We start from the raw sequence: 22,490 nt of genomic DNA, 5'->3' as shown, positions 1-22,490 counted from the left end.
TAAACCTATTTCTTCTACTATTATTAAAGCCTTGTTGAGGCTTTTGTTGATCCTTCCATGCGAGATTTGGGTGATTTCTCCATGAGGGGTTATAGGTGTTTCCATAAGGTTCACCTAAGTAATTTACCTCTGCTATTGCAGGGTTCTCAAGATCATAGGCCTCTTCTTCATAAGGCACCTCTTGAGTATTGTTGGATGCAGCTTGCGTTCCATTCAGACTCTGAAAAATCATATTGACTTGCTGAGTCAATATTTTATTCTGAGCCAATATGGCATTCAGAGTATCAATTTCAAGAACTCCCTTCTTCATAGGCGTCCAATTACTCACAGGATTCCTCTCAGAAGTGTACATGAACTGGTTATTAGCAACCATGTCAATGAGTTCTTGAGCTTCTGCAGGCATTTTCTTTAAGTGAATGGATCCACCTGCAGAGGTATCCAATGACTTTTAGCTAATTCGGACAGACCATCATAGAATATGTCCAGGATGGTCCATTCTGAAAGCATGTCAGAAGGACACTTTTTGGTCAGTCCTTTGTATCTCTCCCAAGTTTCATAGAGGGATTCACCTTCTTTCTGTCTGAAGGTTTGAACATCCACTCTAAGCTTACTCAGCTTTTGAGGAGGAAAGAACTTGGCTAAGAAAGCCTTGACCAGCTTATCCCAAGAGTTCAGGTTATCTTTGGGTTGAGAGTCCAACCATATTCTAGCTCTGTCTCTCACAGCAAAAGGGAAAAGCATGAGCCTGTAGACTTCAAGATCTACTCCATTAGTCTTAACAATATCACAGATCTGCAAGAATTCAGTTAAGAACTGAAAAGGATCTTCAGATGGAAGTCCATGAAACTTGCAGTTCTGCTGCATCAGAGAAACTAATTGAGGTTTCAGATCAAAATTGTTTGCTCCAATGGCAGGAATGGAGATGCTTCTTCCATGTAAATTGGAATTAGGTGCAGTAAAGTCACCAAGCATCCTCCTTGCATTATTATTATTATTTTCGGCTGCCATCTCCTCTTCCTGTTCGAAAATTTCTGAAAGGTGCTTGCTGGATTGTTGTAATTTAGCTTCTCTTAGTTTCCTCTTCAGAGTCCTTTCAGGTTCTGGATCTGTTTCAACAAGAATGTTCTTGTCCTTGCTCCTGCTCATATGAAAAAGAGGGACAGAAAAATAATAATAATAATAGGGGTCCTTTTTACCACAGTATAGAGGTCCCTGTGTGAGTAGAAGAAAAGAAGAAGAGAAAATTTGAACACAGATGGAAGAGGGGTTTCGAATTTGGGTGAGATGAAGTGTTAGTAGATGAATAAATAAATAGAAGGAGATAAGAGAGAGAGAGAATTTTCGAAAATAATTTTTGAAAAAGAGTTAGTGATTTTCGAAAATAGTTTTTGAAAAAGGTTAGTAATTTTCGAGAATTAAAATAAAAAATCAAAATAATTAGTTAATTAAAAAGAAATTTTGAAAAAGAGGGAAGATATTTTCGAAAATTAGAGAGAGAGGGAGTTAGTTAGGTAGTTTTGAAAAAGATAAGAAACAAACAAAAAGTTAGTTAGTTAGTTGAAACAAATTTTGAAAATCAATTTTTGAAAAGATAAGAAGATAAGAAGTTAGAAAAGATATTTTAAAATCAAATTTTTAAAAAGATAAGATAAGAAGATATTTTTAAAAAGATATGATTGAAATTAGTTTTGAGAAAGATTTGATTTTTAAAATCACAATTAATGACTTGATTCACAAGAAATCACAAGATATGATTCTAGAACTCAAAGTTTGAATCTTTCTTAACAAGCAAGTAACAAACTTGAAATTTTTGAATCAAAACATTAATTGATGATGTTATTTTCGAAAATTATGAGATAAAATTAAGAAAAAGATTTTTGGAAAAGATTTTTATAATTTTCAAAAATAACTAAGAAAAGTGAAAAAGAATTGATTTTTGAAAAAGATTTTGAAAAAGATAAGATTTTTAAATTGAAAATTTGATTTGACTCAATTTTTGAAAAAGTCAACTCAAATTTTCGAAATTTATGAGTGAAAAAGGGAAAGATAATTTTTTTGATTTTTGAATTTTTAATGATGAGAGGGAAAAATATGAAAAAGACTCAATGCATGAAAATTTTGGATCAAAACAATGAATGCATGCAAGAATGCTATGAATGTCAAGATGAACATCAAGAACACTTTAAATGTCAAGATGAACATCAAGAACTTATTTTTGAAAAATTTTTTAATGCAAAGAAAACATGCAAGACACCAAACTTAAAACTTTTTCATGTATAGACACTATGAATGCAAGAATGCATATGAAAAACAAGAAAAGATACAAAACATGAAAACATCAAGAGCAAACAAGAAGACTTACCAAGAACAACTTGAAGATCATGAAGAACACTATGAATGCATGAATTTTTCGAAAAATGCAAGATGAATATGCAATTGACACCAAACTTTCAACTTGACTCAAGACTCAAACAAGAAATATGAAATATTTTTTATTTTTATGATTTTTTATTTTTTTGGATTTTTGTATATTTTTTTCGAAAAAACATATAGGAAAAAGAAAATAAGGATTTCAAAATTTTTTTAATATGAATTCTAGGAATCTTGTATTCTTAGTCTAAAGCTCCAATCCGAGGGTTAGGCATGGCTTAATAGCCAGCCAAGCTTTAGTATGTAACTCAGACATGCCACGGCTGACATTCCAATTAACTTGCCTCTATGCTGATGGTTGGAAGCCCCTATCCAAAAGAATTAGACATGGCTTTACAGCCAGCCAGGCTTCAACATGCTTCATGAAACTCTAGAATTCATTCTTAAAAATTCTGAAGAAAAATATATTTTTGAAAAGATTTATATTTTAAAAAAAAAAATTTTTCGAAAACAAAGGAGAAAATTTTTGAAAGATTTTTGAAAAATTTTTGAAAATAAAACAAAAAGAAAATTACCTAATCTGAGCAACAAGATGAACCGTCAGTTGTTCAAACTCGAACAATCCCCGGCAACAGCACCAAAAACTTGGTGCACGAAATTGTGATCTCAGGCAACGGCGCCAGATACTTGGTGCACGAAATTGTAATCTCAGGCAACGGCGCCAGAAACTCTGTACGCACATCTTAATAAATCGTTTTTCATTCACAACTTCGATACAACTAACCAGCAAGTGCACTGGGTCGTCCAAGTAATAAACCTTACGTGAGTAAGGGTCGATCCCACGGAGATTGTCGGCTTGAAGCAAGCTATGGTCACCTTGTAAATCTTAGTCAGGCGGATATCAAATAGTTATGGAGTTTTCGAATATTAATAATAAATAGAAAATAAGGATAGAAATACTTATGTAGTTCATTGGTGAGAATTTCAGATAAGCGTATAGAGATGCATTCGTTCCTCTGAACCTCTGCTTTCCTACTGTCTTCATCCAATCAATCTTACTCTTTTCCATGGTTAGCTTTATGTAAGGACATCACCGTTGTCAATGGCTACTTTTTATCCTCTCTGGAAAATGGTCTGATGCGCTGTCACTGCATGGCTAATCGTCTGGAGGCATCACCCTTGTCAATGGCTGCATCCCATCCTCTTGTGAAAATGGTCCAAATGCTCTGTCACAGCACGGCTAATCATCTGAGGTTCTCGATCATACTGGAATAGGATTCACCCTCCTTTTGCGTCTGTCACTACGCCCAGCACTCGCAAGTTTGAAGTTCGTCACAGTCATTCAATCCCAGAGTCCTACTCGGAATACCACAGACAAGGTTTAGACTTTCCGGACTCTCATGAATGCCGCCATCAATCTAGCTTATACCACGAAGATTCTGATTAAGAGATCCAAGAGATACTCATTCAATCTAAGGTGGAACGGAAGTGGTTGTCAGGCACGGGTTCGTGGGGGAATGATGATGATTGTCACGTTCATCACATTCAGGTTGAAGTGTGAATGAATATCTTAGAAGCGGAATAAGTTGAATTGAATAGAAAAATAGTAGTACTTTGCATTAATCTTTGAGGAACAGTAGAGCTCCACACATTAATCTATGGAGTGCAGAAACTCTACCATATGAAAATACATAAGTGATAATGGTTCAGGCATGGCCGAATGGCCAGCCCCCATGAAAGTCTAAGATATCATAAAACTGATCAAAGATGATCCGAAGATATCTAATACAATAGTAAAAAGTCCTATTTATAGTAAACTAGCTACTAGGGTTTACAGAAGTAAGTAATTGATGCATAAATCCACTTCCGGGGCCCACTTGGTGTGTGCTTGGGCTGAGCTTGAATGTTACACGTGCAGAGGTCTTTCTTGGAGTTGAACGCAAGTTTGTAACGTATTTTTGGCGTTCAACTCTGGCTTGTGACGTGTTTCTGGCGTTTAACTCCAGACAGTAGCATAGAACTGGCGTTCAACGCCCTTTTACGTCATCTAAACTCGGCCAAAGTATGGACTATTATATATTGCTGGAAAGCCCTGGATGTCTACTTTCCAACGCAATTGAAAGCACGCCATTTTAAGTTCAGTAGCTCCAGAAAATCCACTTTGAGTGCAGGGAGGTCAGAATCCAACAGCATCAGCAGTCCTTCTTCAACCTCTGAATCTGATTTTTGCTCAAGTCCCTCAATTTCAGCCAGAAAATACTTGAAATCACAGAAAAACACACAAACTCATAGTAAAGTCCGGAAATGTGAATTTAACATAAAAACTAATGAAAACATCCCTAAAAGTAACTAGATTCTACTAAAAGCATACTAAAAACAATGCCAAAAAGCGTATAAATTATCCGCTCATCACTATCCTTATCAATGATGATGATAATTGAATCTTAATTCTACTTTGTTAATCTTTACTAAGATAAAGGAAGGTCAAGGGATTAATTGGTTTGATCTTCGAATCCTATTTATTTCCTAAGAAAAGATTGGGATTATTGAAGTTCAATTTAATTAACAAGATAACAATTATCAATCATGTTTGAGTTTGATAACTCCTGAGTTACTGATTTCTTAACCAAGACCAAAAGGAGAAAAGTAAATCTACCGGAATAAAAATGTCTTCAGATGGGAATAACAATAATGTAAATAAAATAAAGCAAGATTAAACTGAAATACCTCAAATAACATTAATTCAAAAGAGTAATCTATAACATGGAAGAATTCATAAATCAAATTGCAAAAGTAAATAAAAGGGAATATTGAACCTGATGAAGAGATAATCCTGAAAGCGAATAAAATCCTAATTCTAAATCCTAATCCTAAAGAGAGAAGAGAGAGGAGAGAACCTCTCTCAAAACTAAATCTAAATCATGAAAACTAACTAAAGTGGAGACTCTCTCTGAATGGATGCGTTCCCCCACTTCATAGCCTCTGGTCTATGCCTTCTGGACTTGGATTTGGGCCAAAAAGGGCTTCAGAATTTGCTGGGGCGTTTCCTGCAATTTCTGGTGCGTGGTCTCTGTCACGCGTCCGCGTGGGTCACGCGGTCGCGTCATTCGGAGTTTTCCTTGTCACGCGGTCGCGTCAGTCATGCGACCGCGTCATATGTGTTCTGCTTAAGGCGCGCGGTCGCGTCAGTCATGCGACCGCGTCGCTGCTTCTTCGCGCTTGGCATGCGTCCGCGTTGCCCATGCGATTGCGTGGATGCCAGTTTCTCCAAAAACTCCGTTTTGTGCTTTCCTTCCATTTTTGTATGTTTCCTTTTCATCCTTTAAGTCATTCCAGCCTTAGAAGATCTGAAACTACTCAACACACTAATCACGGCATCGAATAAAAATAAAGGTAATTAAAATAATTAATTTTAAAGCATAGGAAACATGTTTTTCACATACATCACATAATAAGGAAGGGAAAGTAAAACCATGCAAATAATATGAATAAGTGGGTGAAGGATTGAATAAATCACTCAGATTCAGCACAAAATATATCATAAAATATGGGTTTATCAATGATCAAGAGGTAAGCTCCACCAATGAATAATGTGTGGAAGAAGTTGGTGGGTAAGGAATTGAAGTTGAAAAAGCTTGCCAAGAGGTAGAGGTAGTCAAAGAAGAGCTCAAGGGAGTGGAACTTGTAAGATCATTAGGACCATCCCTTCCTAAGTCACCATCCAACACAACATTCAAGTGGGTAAAATTCTTATCCCTAAACTTTAATTTCTCACTTGAATATGGTTTGCTTGAGACGGATGGGCAACTTAGAGCTCTTTGTGGAATTAAGAGCAAGAGAGAATTAGTTAATGGGTGGAATTGCCAATCAAGGTTCTTTTTAGTTGGAAATTCAAAGTATAAGTGCAATGGTTGGTATAGTTCTCAATTGTATGGATCTAGGAGGAGAATTTGGTGTCCAAGTGAGAATTCTATGTGTTTGCCACCCAAATGGACTTGTCTTGATCAACTTGAAGATTGGTGTAGAAACAAGATTTGGGATCCGGGCATATATGAGGATCAATTTTGGGAGCCCTTAGCTTGTGTGGAACTTCACCAAAGTTTGGTGCCGTTAATTTTGAGATTTGGAGCTTACTTGAAATCCAAGCATTGGTGGAAGTTCAAGGATGAATACAACCATAATCCACCTTGACAAGGAGCTTCCCAATTGTCCTACTTAAGGACTTAAACTAAAAGTGCTAGGTGGGAGATACCCCACCATGGTAAACTCTTTCCATTCTCTTGTATATATAATCGATGAATGAATTGAGTTGCCATTGTTGGGTAGTTTTCTTCTTTGCATATTCTTGTTTTAGTATTTTGGTTGCTAGTTTGTTTGATTAGATTTATGCCTTAAGTTGTGGAATAGTTGTTGTTAAATTGTATTTTGCTAGAAGTGTAAGTTTTGTTTGCTTTGTATTAGAAAATTTTTCAAAAACCAAAAAAGTTGTTGTTAAATTTGAATTTTAGTTGCTTTAGAATGCTTATAGATTAGGAGAGTGCCCTGTTTCTGTTTTATGCCCCTTTAAAAAAATGGCGCGCCACGCCTAAGCATGGCCGACATGCATGCGTCGTTTGCCATATTTGGACTCCTGGTACAAAAACCAGAGTTGTGCTGGAGTGGTGCTGGTTTTGTGCAAATAGCACAATTTGACCCCACGCGTACGCGTGGGTGACGCTTACGCGTTACCTGTACTTTCTGCATTCCACGCGTACGCGTGGGCAACGCTTACGTGTCGCTTGTCCCTGTTGCCTCCCACGCGCACGCGTGGGCAACACTTATGCGTCGCCTCGCGCCCTGTTTCTTCTCCTTTCTTCTTCTTTCTTCTTCCTTCTTCTCTTCTTCTTCTTTCTTTCTACCTTTCTTCTTCTCTCTTCTTCCTTTCTTACTTTCTTCTTTTCCCTCTCTTAAAAAAAATAATAAATAAATAAATAAATAAAAATAATAAAAAATTTCACTTTTTATTTTTCTCATCTTTCGTTTTCTTTTGTTTATTGTACTTGCTTATTTTCATTCATTGCATTTTAATTTTGTTTTTATAGCTAATTCTTCTTTTCTTTCTAAGTTTCTTGTTTTAACATTGGTGTTAGATTTCTCTTACTCAATTGTTGAGAATTTCTTGGATTAATTTGGTGCTTCTTGACTTGTTTGGTATTGTTGGGTGATAAAATTTTTAGGTCAATGCTTAATATTTGATAACTCTTGCATCCTTTGTGCATTGACATGAACTTTTAATGTCTCTCATGACCCACTCTTTCTTGTTTGAACTTGGTGCCTAGCATGTTCTTCATGGCATTTACTTATGCTTTGACTTTACTCTTGCATCAAGTTTTAGTTGCTATGCCCTTTGCCTATATTGCTCTCTCACTTACATGCGTAGCTAACATGTAGTGAGAACCCTACTTTTATTCGGCATTAGCCCCCGCTTATGTTCTATTTGCTTTAATATCTTTGTAGTGGGCTTAACTTTCTTTCTTTTTCCTCTCCTTTTAGGATGGCCACCAAAAGGGAAAGGAAAAGCATTCTAAATGGGGCAACAAACAAGTTCATCCGCACAATCTTTTGAAAGAGCTCATCAGTTGTAGCAACCCATCCACCTTGCTCTTCTTAGCATGCACTGAGGATGGTGCAAAATTTTTAAAGTGTGGGGAGGTCGTCCGACCAATCTCCGTGGGTAACAACTTCCTTTTTCAACACCAATGTTAGCTAGTTGTTGCATTGCATGATAGGTTGCATGTTAGTTAGAATTTGTACATATTTTACCACTTCTTTTATATTAGGACTACTTGGTTAGGGTGATGATTTCTTTTCCAAGAAACTATTTTTAGGGCACCCTACCAATTTGAAAAATTTTTTTGTTGAACTTGCTTGAAGAATTTATCTTGGAACATGGTTTGAGCTAAGAACACATAAGCATGTGAGTTTTGAGCCCAATTGTGTGGTTACATCATATAACTACTTATTTTTATTCTTGTGTGTATTATTCTCTTTTTATGATTGTAATCTTTGATTTGTTTGATTCTTTATGTCCATTATTCCATGTATACATGTATTTATATGATTGAGGCCATCATTTTATTTAGCTCACTTACCCAAATAGCCTACCTTTCATCAACTATTGTTAGCCAAATTTGAGCCTATTTAATCCCTTTTGTTCTTAATTTTAGCACATCACTACCCCTAAGTGAAAAATAATAAATGTCCCTTAATTTGGATCTTTGATTAGCTTAAGCTAGTGAGGGTGTGTATCATTTGGGTATGAAAAGCTTGGGACATTGATTGAGGTAAAAGTGTATTTTGTATTTTTGTTGAAAATCATGGGATTGGATACGTTCTTATGCATTAAATATGTAAAACCATATGCATTGATACGTTTGTATGTACTTTGTTGTGAAAAAAATATGAAAAAAATGTAGAAAAAAAATAAAAATAAAAGAAACAAAAATATATAGAAGAAAAAATGCAATAAAAAGGGGACAAAAATGCCCCAAAGCAAAGTAATAATAACAATGCATATGGAATGTGAATTAAAGAGAATGCATGAGTATGTGAAAAAGTGGGAACCATGGGTAGCTAGGTATTGTATTAGAATTATATAGGCTGTTGTATATGTTTGGTGAGAGCTTAGCTAATCAAAGATTCAAATTTCAAGCTCACTTGACCATATGCATCCTTACCTTTATCCTAGCCCCAGTACAACTTATGAATAAGTCCTCATGATAAATATATGCATGCATTGAATAATTATTGATTGTTAGATGAAAAACAAATCATAGAAAGTATGATTAGAAGAGAATTGAGTGAATCAACCCTATACACTTGAGTGACTAGAGCGGATACACGTCCCGTGAGGGTTCGATGCTCAATTCCCTATTCCCAACTTTCACGAGCTTTCTTCTTGCAAGTCTATTTGAACTTCATTTTGAGATTTGAATTTGTGGAGTTTGTGAGTCGTCATATGACCTTAACCCTACTTGTTCATATATGTCTTGGAGATTGATTTACTTTTAACCAAGTAGGTAGAAGCCTTTTGCATCTAGTTGCATGCATGTAGATAGGTTATTATAATTTATTTGCATTGAATAAATGTTCATACCCCATTTTTTATCTTTCTTAGTTTAGCATGAGGACATGCTTAGTTTAAGTGTGGGGAGGTTTGATAAATCCTAATTTTGTGGTTTATCTTGTGTTGATTTTAGGAGATTTTATCAACTTTTCTCACATTTATTCAATGAAATAGCATGGTTTTGTGAATCTCTCCTAATTTGTGCTTAAGAGTAAAAACATATTTTTTAGACCTTTAATTCGCTAATTTTACTTCACTTTAATTCCATTCAATGCCTTGATATGTTTGTTAAGTGATTTCAGGATTAAAAGGCAAAGATTGGGTTGAAGGAATGAAGAAAAAGCATGCAAAAATGGAGAACTCATGAAGAAATGAAGGAATTGCTAAGCTGTCAATCTTGACCTCTTCATACTAAATCGATCATAACTTGAGCTACAGAGATCCAAATGAGGCGGTTCCAGTTGCGTTGGAAAGCTAACATCCGGGGCTTCAAAATGATATGCAATTTTTTATAGTTTCCTTGCAGTTAGGCGACGCGCACGCGTTGCAGGATCAGCGTGACTCACTTAAAGGCAACACGTGACCAGCGATTTCTGAAGCATTTTGGGCCCAATCCAATCCATTTCTGATGCTATTGAATCAGAGATTGAAAGGAAAATGAACCAAGTAATCATAGGAGAGTTTTCATGATGTTTTAGGGTAGAATTCTAGAGAGAGAGAGAGGCTTTTTTCTCTCTCTAGATTTAGGGTTCTTATTTCTATTTCCTTTTTTATCTAGATTTTAATCTTGTTTCATTTTAGTTTTCCTTTACTTTTAATTGTTCTAGTATTTTAGTTTACTTACTTCTCTTGTTAATTTCTTATGTTGCTCTCTTTTATGTTGATGAACCATTGTTGGATCTTGATTTCGTCTAATGCAATTTTATGTTTCCATGTCTTCTTTTATGTTTATCTTCATTGCTATTGTTGAATTCTTGCTTATGTTAGTTATGGGTTTTGTTAATTCTTGCATTTTGTGATGTTTACTTTTATTGCACTCTAGGTGTTTGATAAAATATTTGCACTAGTTTTTGAGTAGCTTTCTTTACTCTTGGCCTAAGTTAAGGGAATTGAGTGACCTTGAGTCATTGGGTCTCATTGAATTGGTGATTTGAGAACCCTATGTGGTCAATTTGATAACCATTGATACTAGCCTACTACTAAGTCAATTAGTAGCTAGGTTAGGACTTATGAATTGATGTTGGTCTAGCCATTTGACATACTTCAAGTATAGAAGTAGACTCAATGAGCTCGGTTCTTCATAATTGTCAATACATGGTTTGTAGACAAAGATGGTGATCGCAATTTCCATGCCCTAGCCAAGAGTTCCTTTCCTTTGTTTTATTAGTTAATTGTCGTTTACTTTCTTGTTATTATATTTTCTTGTCAATTACAAATCAAACCCCCTTGCATCTTCATAGCCAATAATTGAACACTTCATTGCAATTCCTTGTGACACGACTCGAGGTTTGAATACTTCGGTTAATTTTCATTGGGGTTTGTACTTGTGACAACCAAAATCTTTAAAACTTGTTTTGAGTATTTTTAGTTGGTTGGGAACTATACTACCAACAGAATTATTTTGTGTGAAATTCCTAACCATACAAAAATACTCTTTCAGTAAGCTTCTGCAATCTCCTTCATCTACATGAGAACCATGGAGGAGATTTCCTCAGCGGAGAATTGCTTTTCCTCTCCCTTGTAGTTCACCACGATCATGGGCTTGTCGCCAGGACCTGGAATCACCTTGAACGGCCACAATTTCACCAAATAACACCAACAATGGCAACAACAACTCAAATACCCTTCATCATCATCTTTCTCCCTTAACCTCTTCACTCCACTGTTTACCTCAACCTCCTCCCTACTCCACTCTCTCCAGTCTCCACCCAAATCTTTAACAACAACAATACCAACTATTTTTTTTAATTTCAAAAAAATCAAACAAACCAACACAGAATCAACAATAACAATAAAGTAAAGAATGCAGCAACAACGCACATAACTATATTTAATAAATCAACTTAGGGGAGACAGCGACAGTAACATTCTTTTGTCACATGGAATTAGAAGTTGGGCAAGAAGGAACTGGCACATCAATAACCCCTTCAAGCACAACACTCAGAAACTAGTCCTAATTGCACAAACAAAACTCAGAAACTGCCACGAACAAAACAAAAAAATTGAAAATTTTCTATGAACCCAGATCATGATTCAACTTCGGATTCCATAGAAACGAATCAAAATTGTTCCTTTCGAAGAAGGAAGATCTAAAACGACCGAAAATCACTTAATGAAAAAAAAAAGAGAAAATTAATAAAAAGGAGAAGATTTTACATTTTTGACAAGGATGAAATTAGTGGTAACGAGAGTGGTGACTATACCGCCGAAAAAATATGTGTATTTAAATATGTGTTTAAATTTCAGTATTATTTTTAAATAGTGAATTTAAAAATTAATAGTGAATTTAAAAATTAATTATTTTATTAAAAATATACAATTTGATATGTAATACTCTTTTACAATAGTACATAAAAATTAAATTTAAAGTTAAAAATAATTGATATAAGATGTTTTTTTTTTTTTGTTAAAAGGAAATTAAAAAGAATAAGAGAAAACGACGTCGTTCGTCCATACCAGTGTAAAGTCATCATCATCAACATCATCATCATCACAGTGGAAGAGGTTGTTTCCTCCTCTCATCCCTCACTCACTCGACAGTCGACACACACACACTGTCAATGAGGTGAAGCATAGCATAGCTTTGCTTAACTCAATTTCAAACATTATCACTACCCTTTTTGTCATTACCCTATTTTCTTTTCTTCTCTTATCAGTGTTCCTGTGCTATCACTACGCACCACAACCACAGGTAAGAGATAACCTCTCTTCTTTTTTTTTTCTTTTTTCCTTTTGGTATAGTTTTCATTATTTTATGTGGCTGTTCTCTGCAAGTGAAAAATTTCATTACTTTTTGCAAAGTTCACTATAAAATGGACTCCAATTTCATATGAAACCAAATTTGCTTTGTGTATCGTTAATTCGTTACTTCTTAAAGAAATATACTTGTTAGGCGGTGTTAGCTTAGTTGTTAAGCTATGTCTGTTCATCAAAATTATAAATGTATTTTCTTTTTCCTTTTTTTTATTATTCAGAATAATATGGAAATCAGTGGCACCCACAATGGGAGTAGCATGATGTGGTTCTTCAAGGATCGAGGGTTTGATGATAACAGCATACATGGAATTTTCAGAAAGTGCAAACGCCTAGAGAGTGTTCACAAAGAGAGAGCAAATGAGAATTGGGAATACTTGAGAACCATTGGAATTCAAGAGAGGAAGATTCCTTCCATTGTTTCGAAATGCCCCAAGATCCTGGCCCTCGACCTCAACGAGAAGATTGTCCCCATGGTTGAGTGTCTCAGGACACTAGGAACAAAACCCCATGAAGTCACCTCTGCCATTGCCAAGTTCCCTCACATACTCTCGCACAGCGTCGAAGAGAAGCTCTGTCCCCTCTTGGCATTCTTTCAGGCATTAGGCATACCCGAGAAGCAAATTGGGAAAGTGATACTGATCAATCCTCGGCTTATCAGCTACAGCATTGAAACAAAGTTGAAAGAGATTGTGGACTTCCTTGCTAGCCTTGGTCTTGATAAAGATGGAATGATTGGAAAAGTCATAATGAAGTTCCCGTTTATAATGGGTTATAGTGTTAACAAGAGGCTCCGGCCGACTTCAGAGTTTCTGAGGTCGATAGGCCTAAGTGAGTTAGATCTTCAGGCTGTAGCTATGAACTTCCCTGCAATCTTAAGTAGAGATGCAAAAAAGGCTTTGGTGCCCAATTATGATTTCTTAAAGAAATGTGGATTTCAAGACCCACAAATATCTGCTTTGGTTGTTGGTTTTCCTCCTATCTTGATCAAGAGCATACAGAATTCTTTAGAGCCAAGGATTAGGTTTTTAGTGGACGTGATGGGGAGACAAGTCGATGAAGTCATTGATTATCCTTGCTTCTTTCGTCATGGCCTCAAAAGAAGGTTAGAGTCGCGGCACAAACTTCTAAAGCAGCGGAACCTAGATTGTAGCTTGAGTGAAATGCTGGCCTATAATCAGAAGAAGTTCAACATGAAGTTTGGCTTGTTAAAATTGAGTAACTAATTTATGGTTTTTGCTATTAGTTTAATAGTTTGATCTATATATCTGTCTTCTTTTTAAATTTATGGCATTTAATATTCATCTGATTGTTTGCTCTAATCCTAGTCTTGTGATCTTGTGATCTTTGTGTGACATATATACTGGGGTTTCCTCTGTCATAATGCCGTGATGGCAACAAGGTCTCGTGAGTCCTGTTGCCATATACGCAACGGTTTTCGACATGTCAAATTCTTTGCAGCAAGTTTCATGGATTGTGAATAAAGATTTAGGTAAAGAAACTCAGTCAATATCTGGTTGAGTATAATCAGAAATTTTCATTTGTTCTCTCTAATCAATTGTTAATATCATTAACTTAACCCTACCTTAAATACATTGTGATCATGATGCCTGGAAATTGATAGTCAAACTAAGCACAATTGTGGTGCCTATAAACCAATTTGGTGAATGTTTCAGTGTAGCATGTGAAAAATACATTGCCAATGTGTTTAAAGAGGATTAGAAAAAAACATACCCTAATACTTCCCTGTTACTAATAGAAAACATTGCTATGACTTTTCCCTCTCAATCTTCTCTATTCTCTTGAGATTATTTTAGTTTTAATATGGTATAGTCGTGGAAATAAAAGTCAACTTAAATCTCACCTGGGCGTTACCCTGCTTGCTGCAGTAATAAGAAATTGTTCAAGAATATAAACACACTCATTTAATTGCTTTAATTTTGACCTATCGCAAGAGTACATGATAAGCTGATATTAACACCATATCTAGTTATAACTTACAATTAAGCAAACTTTTCCTTCTAAATTATGTATTATACATGTAAATCACTCTGAATGCTTGAACTAGCAAGCACCAAGTGGTTTTCCATTTAACTAGATCAAAATGCTTGCAAGGTAACAACTAATAAGCAGAAGCATAAATGACAAAGTTTCTTAACACAATCATTTACACTATAGGATGCTACACTGATTCATTATATATGAATTCGAAGGTAGCTTGGTTGCAGCAGTTGCCGCCGCCACAACTTTTTTTTCTTTTTTGGTATTTTTTTGGATGATTTATTCTGCAATGTTAATTAAATTATCAGTAATGTGGCATAATTGTGTGTGCTCCCTCTGGGATGGTTGATTGGTTTTTCATTGCTGTTGAAAGTGAAGCTACGGCCTCTCCAACTGTCAAGAACAGGTTTTGTGCTGGTATGAATTCATCGGCTTCATCTACTCTTTTCAGCTTTTCTATGACCTCGGCGAGTGGATTCACCAGCACAAGCTGTCAAAAGTCACATGAATTAGTCACATTTGAGATGTAGATTTTAGACTTATGTATCAAAAAGTGTGTAAATAAATAAAGTAAATGACAGTTTAGGATCCTTGCCTCAATTCCCTTCTTTTCCAATGCTGCTTTCAAATCCCTGAAAAGTGAAATTCCACTTGTGTCGATGGCACTCACAGCTGAAAATTACAAAAAGATGCGATGCACATTAGTTTTTTTTGTTGGATGAGTACCCTTTACATGGTAAGAAGGAAGAACATGAGTATATTAGTGATTCCTAGAAACTATGAACCTAGTGACACCTTGCAACATATAACTTAATAACAAGAAAATCAGCACAATATGAATTTTCAACTTTAGTATGTCTTAACTAATGATCTTACCTGACATTTCCAGGATCACAAATTGAAGGCTTGAGTATTCCTTTTTGTTGTCTTCTTCATCTTCAATCCATCGTAACGTCCTAAATTTGACATGCCAATGTTGAGTACCAGAGGAAACAAAAACAATGCACCAAGAACAAGTTTACATTACTGAATATGTAAGGCTGAAACTAACCTTTCGTTGAGGTATGTTATGTTAGCGAAATTGATGGGAGCTTCAATGCTTAAAATGAGAAAACCAGGTACTCTCACAGCTTCCTTATACTGATGAAGATTTCTATATATGTCTGTCCCTGGTATCTTTCCCAACATAACTGTTTTAGGCCTTGTAATTTGCAGTAAGATCTTAAATGTTGATAATCCAACCTGATCAATATTACAATCATTACTTGTCAATCAAAAAGAGCTCCAATGTGTTTTTTTTTTCTACTTGTAATTCCACATATGCATTTGTCTCTGCATTCTAGTTACTCCCTTGTTTAAGATGCATAAATAGGATATATCCAAAAAACAGTGGATCTTGTTTTTTCTAGAGAAAGTAAGGAATTAGTGAATTACTCCTTAATGTTCTTTTTTTATGTCGGTGACCTTTTTTGGTGCATCGTTTTATCAAGAGTAAAGTTTGTTTTTTGTCTGTAACTTGTGTTTTTCGTAAAAAATATCTCCAACGTTTAATTTCATTTAATTTTGTCCATTACGTTTTCGATTTGTGTCAATTATCCCTAGACATTAACTTCATTTAAAACATTATGGACAAAATTGAAAACACCCAGGGGCAGCTTTGACACTAATAAAAAAGTTAGAGATAAAATTGAATGAATCGAAAACGTTGGACGACAAAATTGAATAAAATTAAACGTTAGGAATATTTTTAAAGAAAAGAGTAAACTTTGGGACAAAAAACATACCTTATTTTTTTATCAATGTATCTATTATATCTAGATATATTGATTTAAAGATGTACCAGAAAGTGACAATGACATAGAAAAACCAGAGGAAATTTGAGAAAAACATGAAGAAACTCGTGAACTTACTGCGAGAGCAAGTCCATGCTGGACAGAGATGAAAATAACACCAAAGAATGCGGTCAACATAACAATGAAATCGAATTTGTCGATCCTCCAGATGAGGCAAGCAGCAGGGATATCAATGAGACCGATCACCGCCGTGACTATGATTGCACCCAACACAACATTAGGCGTGTATTGGAACAATGGCATAAGGAAAAGGAGGGTCACCATGACTGTCACAGACATCACTACATTCGACACGGCTGATTTCGCCCCAGCATTGTTATTAACCGCTGAGCGAGAGAATGCACCTGAAATTCATTGTCTTAACTTGTAAGTTTCTTCACGCTATGCTTCATTAGCATCAAAGGGAGTCACTTGAAAGGTTTTTAAGGCTGCAGAAAAGTTGAACCTGTTGTAACATAGCAGGAAGTGAAGGAGCCAACCACATTCATGAATCCGATGGCCATCATTTCTTTATTACCATCCACTTTGTAGTTTCTGAGAGCTGCAAATGTTCTTCCTACTGCAATTCCTTCCTGTTTAACACATTCCAATTTTATCCATTAATACTAGTTTAGATCAAACCAATTGTGAACCAGTAATTGATATGCTGCATCTTCTACTATGTGTGTGTCAAAATTTTGTTGTTGATGGCTCCTAACTAAAACACAGAGTAAGTGTAAAAGTATGATTGGGTGTTAATATAAAACTTATATGGTCATTATATGAAAAATTAAACTTGATGAGTTTATTATTTTCTATGCATTATCAATGTAAAACATTTTTAGTTTTTTACACATCCAATAAGTGTTACAGCATAGATAAAAATGAAAATTTCTAAGTTGTCAACACTTTCTTTGATTTTGTCTTATATTTGAACTAATAGTAGCCAGTTTTTCTATTTTCATACTAAAAATATAGGTTCCTAATATTTTTCGATAAAAATAACATTTATTAATATGAAATATAAAGTATAGGACTTACAGTGAGGGATAAAATGCCTGTGATAATCCCAGTTTTTATGACAAGGCCTAGATGACTTCCATGAAACCGCAACATGTTCCAAGAAGGAGGATTTATTCCTTCTTGCAGTTTTCCAATCTAGCAAAGCACAGTTACTTAGTAATTGTGATCATAATTATCATTTTTTCCCTTCTATATTGCACTGTTATTTTAACAGTGTTGGTCAATTTAAATTAATTTATCTGTATTCAAATATATTAATATATGAATTTACAAAAGAAAATCAATATAGAAAGAGAATAAAAGGAGTATAAGTAACTTACTACACTGATGCCATGGTTTTGGCCCTTAATTGCAAAAACCAAGATAGTTGAGATGATAACAGATACAAGAGGAGCACCAGCTGAGACCCAGAAAAGTTTTGGTTTTCTTATACTCTGCATGCATTTATTTAGATGAGTTATTCAAAACTACCATGGATGCATTTATTGTGAGAGAGTACATTTATATACTCATGCACAAAAATAAGAGTGGTACGTCATTATTATATTATATCAAATATTTTGAACAGTTTGAACATGGAGAGCACTTTAATAAATCCAATTTTACTTGCAGAGTCAAAAATTGGTATTTTCGGGAATTATGGTATAATAGATTATAGGCCCTTTTAATAAACATTTGAAAGCTGAAATATGGTTCTAGTTTAGATTAGTGCTCATCTAAGTTCTTAGTGGTGCGTAATAAGCAAAGAATAATTGGGAGTTAATTTTTTTTATTAATTTTAGATATTTTAAAAATAAATTATTTATCTTACATTTTAGATTTTAAACTATAAATCTTCTAAGGAATGAAAATTTTTAAAATTAAAAAAAATTAATATTAACTAATTAAAAATTAGTTTTTTGACCAATTTTTTAGACAATTCTGAATAGTACTAACACAATTTTGCATATTATATGGAGGAAGAATTTTGTTTTTTTTTTGTTTTTTTTTTAAGTTGGCTATTTAAATTGTTCAAATAACAAAACCCCTTATAAAATATCTCTTAAATATTAACGGGAGAAGCCAGAGGACCACTTCTTTGTTGTTGAATTAAATGTAGGTAGTACCGAGCAGTACCAAAAACCAAAATAAAGTGTACTGACCGTAATTAATATATATATTTTAAAAATATATAATGAATATACATTAAGTGTTTGTAAATATTTTTGTCTAAGGAAAAATTTGAAGACACAACTGTAGTTATCTTAGTTGACAAAGAATAAATTTAAATCTCATGAAGTCTTAACTCTTGAGTGTGATGTTCGTTATTGATAAGTGATATGTAACGGTGATCAAAGTGTTTCAAAACATATTTAACTCTAATAAAATGACCAATGCCAAATTTATTTACCATAAAAAAATTGCCCAATTTATTTAAATATATATTTTTCTCAAGAAGAGAACAAAAGTGCAAATGCATTGAACTCAGAGGTTACTACGGAATCCGTGACTCTGAACCCACTGTGGCATGTTTAAATTCGGTCATAGGAATTAAAGCCTGAACTCTGAAGTGAAGAGCAAACAGGTGTTTGATTTCTCCTTCCATGAAGATTTCATCTTTTAACGTTGTCTTAATGGCCTTGTCTTATTGCTACTCTTGGACTTGAAGGTAGTTACATATGTTTCTCAGAGAGAAATTTTTAACTAATACTTAGGTTAACTATCAATATCTTTAAGTGTTATCCTGTTACCAAATAAACCTAAAGTATTAAATATCCCAAAAACATGTACTTATATTATAAATATGAACATTTTTTTATATAATTAAAACCAAATGGATTATTTTAAAATCATTTTTCAAGTAAAATATTTAAATATAAATTAATTGTATAATTGATTAATAAAAGCTGTAAATAAATAACAAATTGTAATTAACTATGTAAAGGAAAAGTTATTGTATAAGAGAAGTTTTTCTTCAAATGTATTTTGTAAGCATACAGTAATTTCTGGCAGTAGAAATTACATAGCAGAAAGAAAAATAAAAATAGGAGGGAAATTAAATAACGTACAATGTGTCTTGCCAGTAATAGTAGCATCAAGAAGCAAATTCCCATTAGTATTGTTTGCCATGACCACTGCCACATAATAAAACCACAAAAATCACTTTTTGAGACACAATATAGATGGAAACAAATACCATTGTTTATGAATGCAAGTGGTATTGTGTGTATATGTATATTATTTTGGAGGAATAATGTTTGTACTATTTAATTTTTTGTCTTCTTTTATTTTTTATCATTTATTTTTAATATTAAAATGAAAATTATACAAAAATACATAAAAATAGTGTATATAATTTTTTTTTATTTTCTCTGTGTTCATGCATTATGTTTTTGTAATATATATAAAAGGAGTAGTATATAATTATATATATGTATATTTTAATTAATTAACCTCATGAACATTGTGAAAGACAGAAGTCATAACAGGAACCAGGCCCATTTGTTTAGTGAAATGTGTGATTCCAAGGAGGCTCTTAAGTTGTTGCAGTGAAACAATTATAGCTGCTCCAGCCATGAAACCAATAAGTATGGCCTTTGATAAAAAGTCAATGATAAACCCAAGCCTGCATTAAATATAATTATGGTAGTATAATTGAGAAATTTGGAAAGATGAAAAGAATATTACTAAAGATAACAAGACCAATAATTATTATATATTATGTTTATGATATGATATATAATAATATAATCCTACTATAACGATTTGCAATACAATTAATTGGACTATTTCAGAAATATTTTGACCCCCTGAACATTTTACACTCATCTATATACTAAAAATAAAAAACAAAATATCAATTTTGTAATATTTTTTTAATCTCTACTACTAATTATATGTAATAATTATTACTATTTTTTTATAAAATTAAAATTATATATTTTACCGTGTCTGACAAAACACATGACAGACACGTGTGTATCTTACTAAAAAAAATCTTATAATAATTTTGTGCGTCTAAATAAGTGATAAGTAATAACTCTAGTAATTGTAATTGAAATTAAAAGGAGAAAAAGGGAAGAAAAGTGCAAATAAACATAAAAAGTGATTATTAATTAATGTATTAACCTTAGAATCCCAAGAGAAGCTTGAAAGAGACCAGCAAAGAAGGTAGAAGTGAAAGCAAGCTGAAGAAAGAGAAGAGGGTCTGTTGTTGGAGACACTTCTTGCCTCAACATGGATCCAAGAACAAGAGAAGCAATTGAAACTGGTCCTACAGCTAGGTCCCTTGAGCTTCCAAGCACAGCATAAACAAGTGGCGGAACAAAGCTAGAATCTAAAATAAACAACAACAAAAATATATGCCAAAATCAACCAACATAACATAACAACTCACCCCCCATCATAGCACAACTTGTGCGGAACAAGAATCAATAATAATACACTTACATAGTCCCACAATTGGAGGAAGGTTTGCAAGCTTTGCATAACTGATTCCCTGAATAACAAAAGGAAAATCCATAATTCAATAAAAAAAATATATAAACACAAAATGTCTAAAATTCAATCCTGATTACACTTTATTATATTATTTTAAATAAAAATTTAGTTTCAATTTAAAATTATTTATGTGAATAATACACAAATTAAAATGAGAGTGTACATTATTTACATTTCAAACATTAAAAAAAAAATAGAAAGAAAAAACACGTGTCAAATTTACATGTAGCTTTATGGAAAAGTTTATTAGGCTTTTAGGAGAAATAGTTTACGAGACAGAAAGAACATTTGGACTATGCAAAGTGCCTAACCTGAGGGATGGCCAAACTAGCAATGGTGAGGCCAGCGATAAGGTCAGATTTGAAGAGTTGGAAGGTATAATTAGGACCCCATTGAAGAATAGGGAAGAAATATTGAGCTCCAAGAACAAATTTGGTCTTCAAAGGTTGTCCCTTGAATTGCCTCAAAGGATCATCAGGGAAGAATGTTTCCTTGAGCCTAGCCTTGAGCTTCTGGAAGGTGCTCTTGTGTGGTGGAGCCACAACATGGTGCACTTCTTCCATTGCCACTTCTACACAATGAGAATGCAAAATAATATTGTTGTTATTGTTATGTTCCATTAGGAATAACACAATAATAATAATAATAATAATAATAATAATAATAATGTTGATGTATGTATATGTTATCTAAGGTAAGGGGTATGTATATATATGTGGGTTTCGAGAGAAATGGTTTGGTTCCTTTTTATTTGAGAGTTCCTCAACCTACCCCATTCATCAACACAAACAAAGACCGCTATAATAAAAACAAGATCGCACCCTGTGTTTACTAAAGTACAAAAGGATAAAAACAAATAAACATACAATAATAGTTTCAGAAATTGAAAAGAAAAGAAAATAATAGTGTTGTATATGCCAAAACGTTGTGTATGTGAGGTAACTTAATTGAGTCCTTAATTCACATTTCATTTACCTGTTTGGTATAATGATCAGTAATAAAAAAATACTTTTAAATATAAAAATCAATCACAAATATCTTGTTGTGAATCCGATATATAATTAATAAATTTGATTATAACTATAAATTTTATTTGGTTTTTTAATTAAATTTAATTTAACTGTTATTATAAGTTGTATGTCTCTCAAAAATATTATTATTAAAATATTTATAAATGTGAAATATCAATTATTTTATGAATTAATTTTTGAGTTGAGTTTTACTAAACGTTTAAATCTATTTAATTTTTATATATTATTAATATAAAAAATGTTATACAAATTTAATTATGTATTATCATATTAACAGAGCAACTAACTTTTAAATATATTATTTAAAAATAATCTAAATACATAAATATAATTGAATAATCGTATATTGTTAGTGCGTTAAAATAATTATAACCTAATTATAAATGATTCTTTTTTTCTTTTAACACTATACTAGCTACTGTCCAATTAAAATTTACTACTGCCTCTTACTCAAACATGTACATGGATATATGCAATAGATAGATATCATTTATAACCACAAAAAATAAATGATATTAAGGCCCCACAACATTTTTCATTTGTCTATCTTTGAATCTCCAAAATCACTTTCGAGTTTTGACTAATGGAGTCTTCTCTCTTCTCTCATCAATGTTCAAAGTTGATGAAGAATGAAATCAAATCATCATCATCATCATCATCACTTTGTAACTTTCA

General features: G+C 33.5%; 1 protein-coding gene and 2 non-coding genes across 3 annotated transcripts; 2 read left to right on the top strand and 1 right to left on the bottom strand.

Moving 5' to 3' along the window:
• The first annotated feature begins 501 nt into the window (after nucleotides 1-501).
• On the top strand, nucleotides 502-609 carry LOC148567254 (small nucleolar RNA R71). The gene has a single exon (XR_015881624.1). It is a non-coding gene; the product is annotated as a small nucleolar RNA R71 (small nucleolar RNA).
• An 11,552-nt stretch (nucleotides 610-12,161) lies between these two features.
• Nucleotides 12,162-17,081, top strand: LOC107639254 (transcription termination factor MTERF6, chloroplastic/mitochondrial). The gene is made up of 3 exons (XR_015880845.1): nucleotides 12,162-12,386; nucleotides 12,670-13,940; nucleotides 15,339-17,081. It is a non-coding gene; the product is annotated as a transcription termination factor MTERF6, chloroplastic/mitochondrial (transcript).
• Nucleotides 14,356-21,700, bottom strand: LOC107639253 (putative sulfate transporter 3.3). The gene is made up of 13 exons (XM_088483903.1): nucleotides 21,096-21,700; nucleotides 20,734-20,782; nucleotides 20,413-20,620; nucleotides 19,738-19,909; nucleotides 19,353-19,418; nucleotides 17,625-17,738; nucleotides 17,323-17,439; nucleotides 16,748-16,874; nucleotides 16,360-16,646; nucleotides 15,501-15,691; nucleotides 15,326-15,405; nucleotides 15,045-15,121; nucleotides 14,356-14,939 (listed from the first exon to the last, which is right to left on the bottom strand). Exons 1-13 carry the CDS (start codon nucleotides 21,402-21,404, stop codon nucleotides 14,754-14,756), a joined length of 1,983 nt encoding a protein of 660 aa, XP_088340029.1. The 5' UTR covers nucleotides 21,405-21,700; the 3' UTR covers nucleotides 14,356-14,753.
• Between the last annotated feature and the right edge of the window lie 790 nt (nucleotides 21,701-22,490).

This window comes from Arachis ipaensis, chromosome B4 (assembly GCF_059453495.1).
Source record: "Arachis ipaensis isolate K30076 ecotype BB chromosome B4, ASM5945349v1, whole genome shotgun sequence".
NCBI lineage: Eukaryota > Viridiplantae > Streptophyta > Magnoliopsida > Fabales > Fabaceae > Arachis > Arachis ipaensis.
This window is presented reverse-complemented; position numbering and strand designations above follow the sequence as displayed.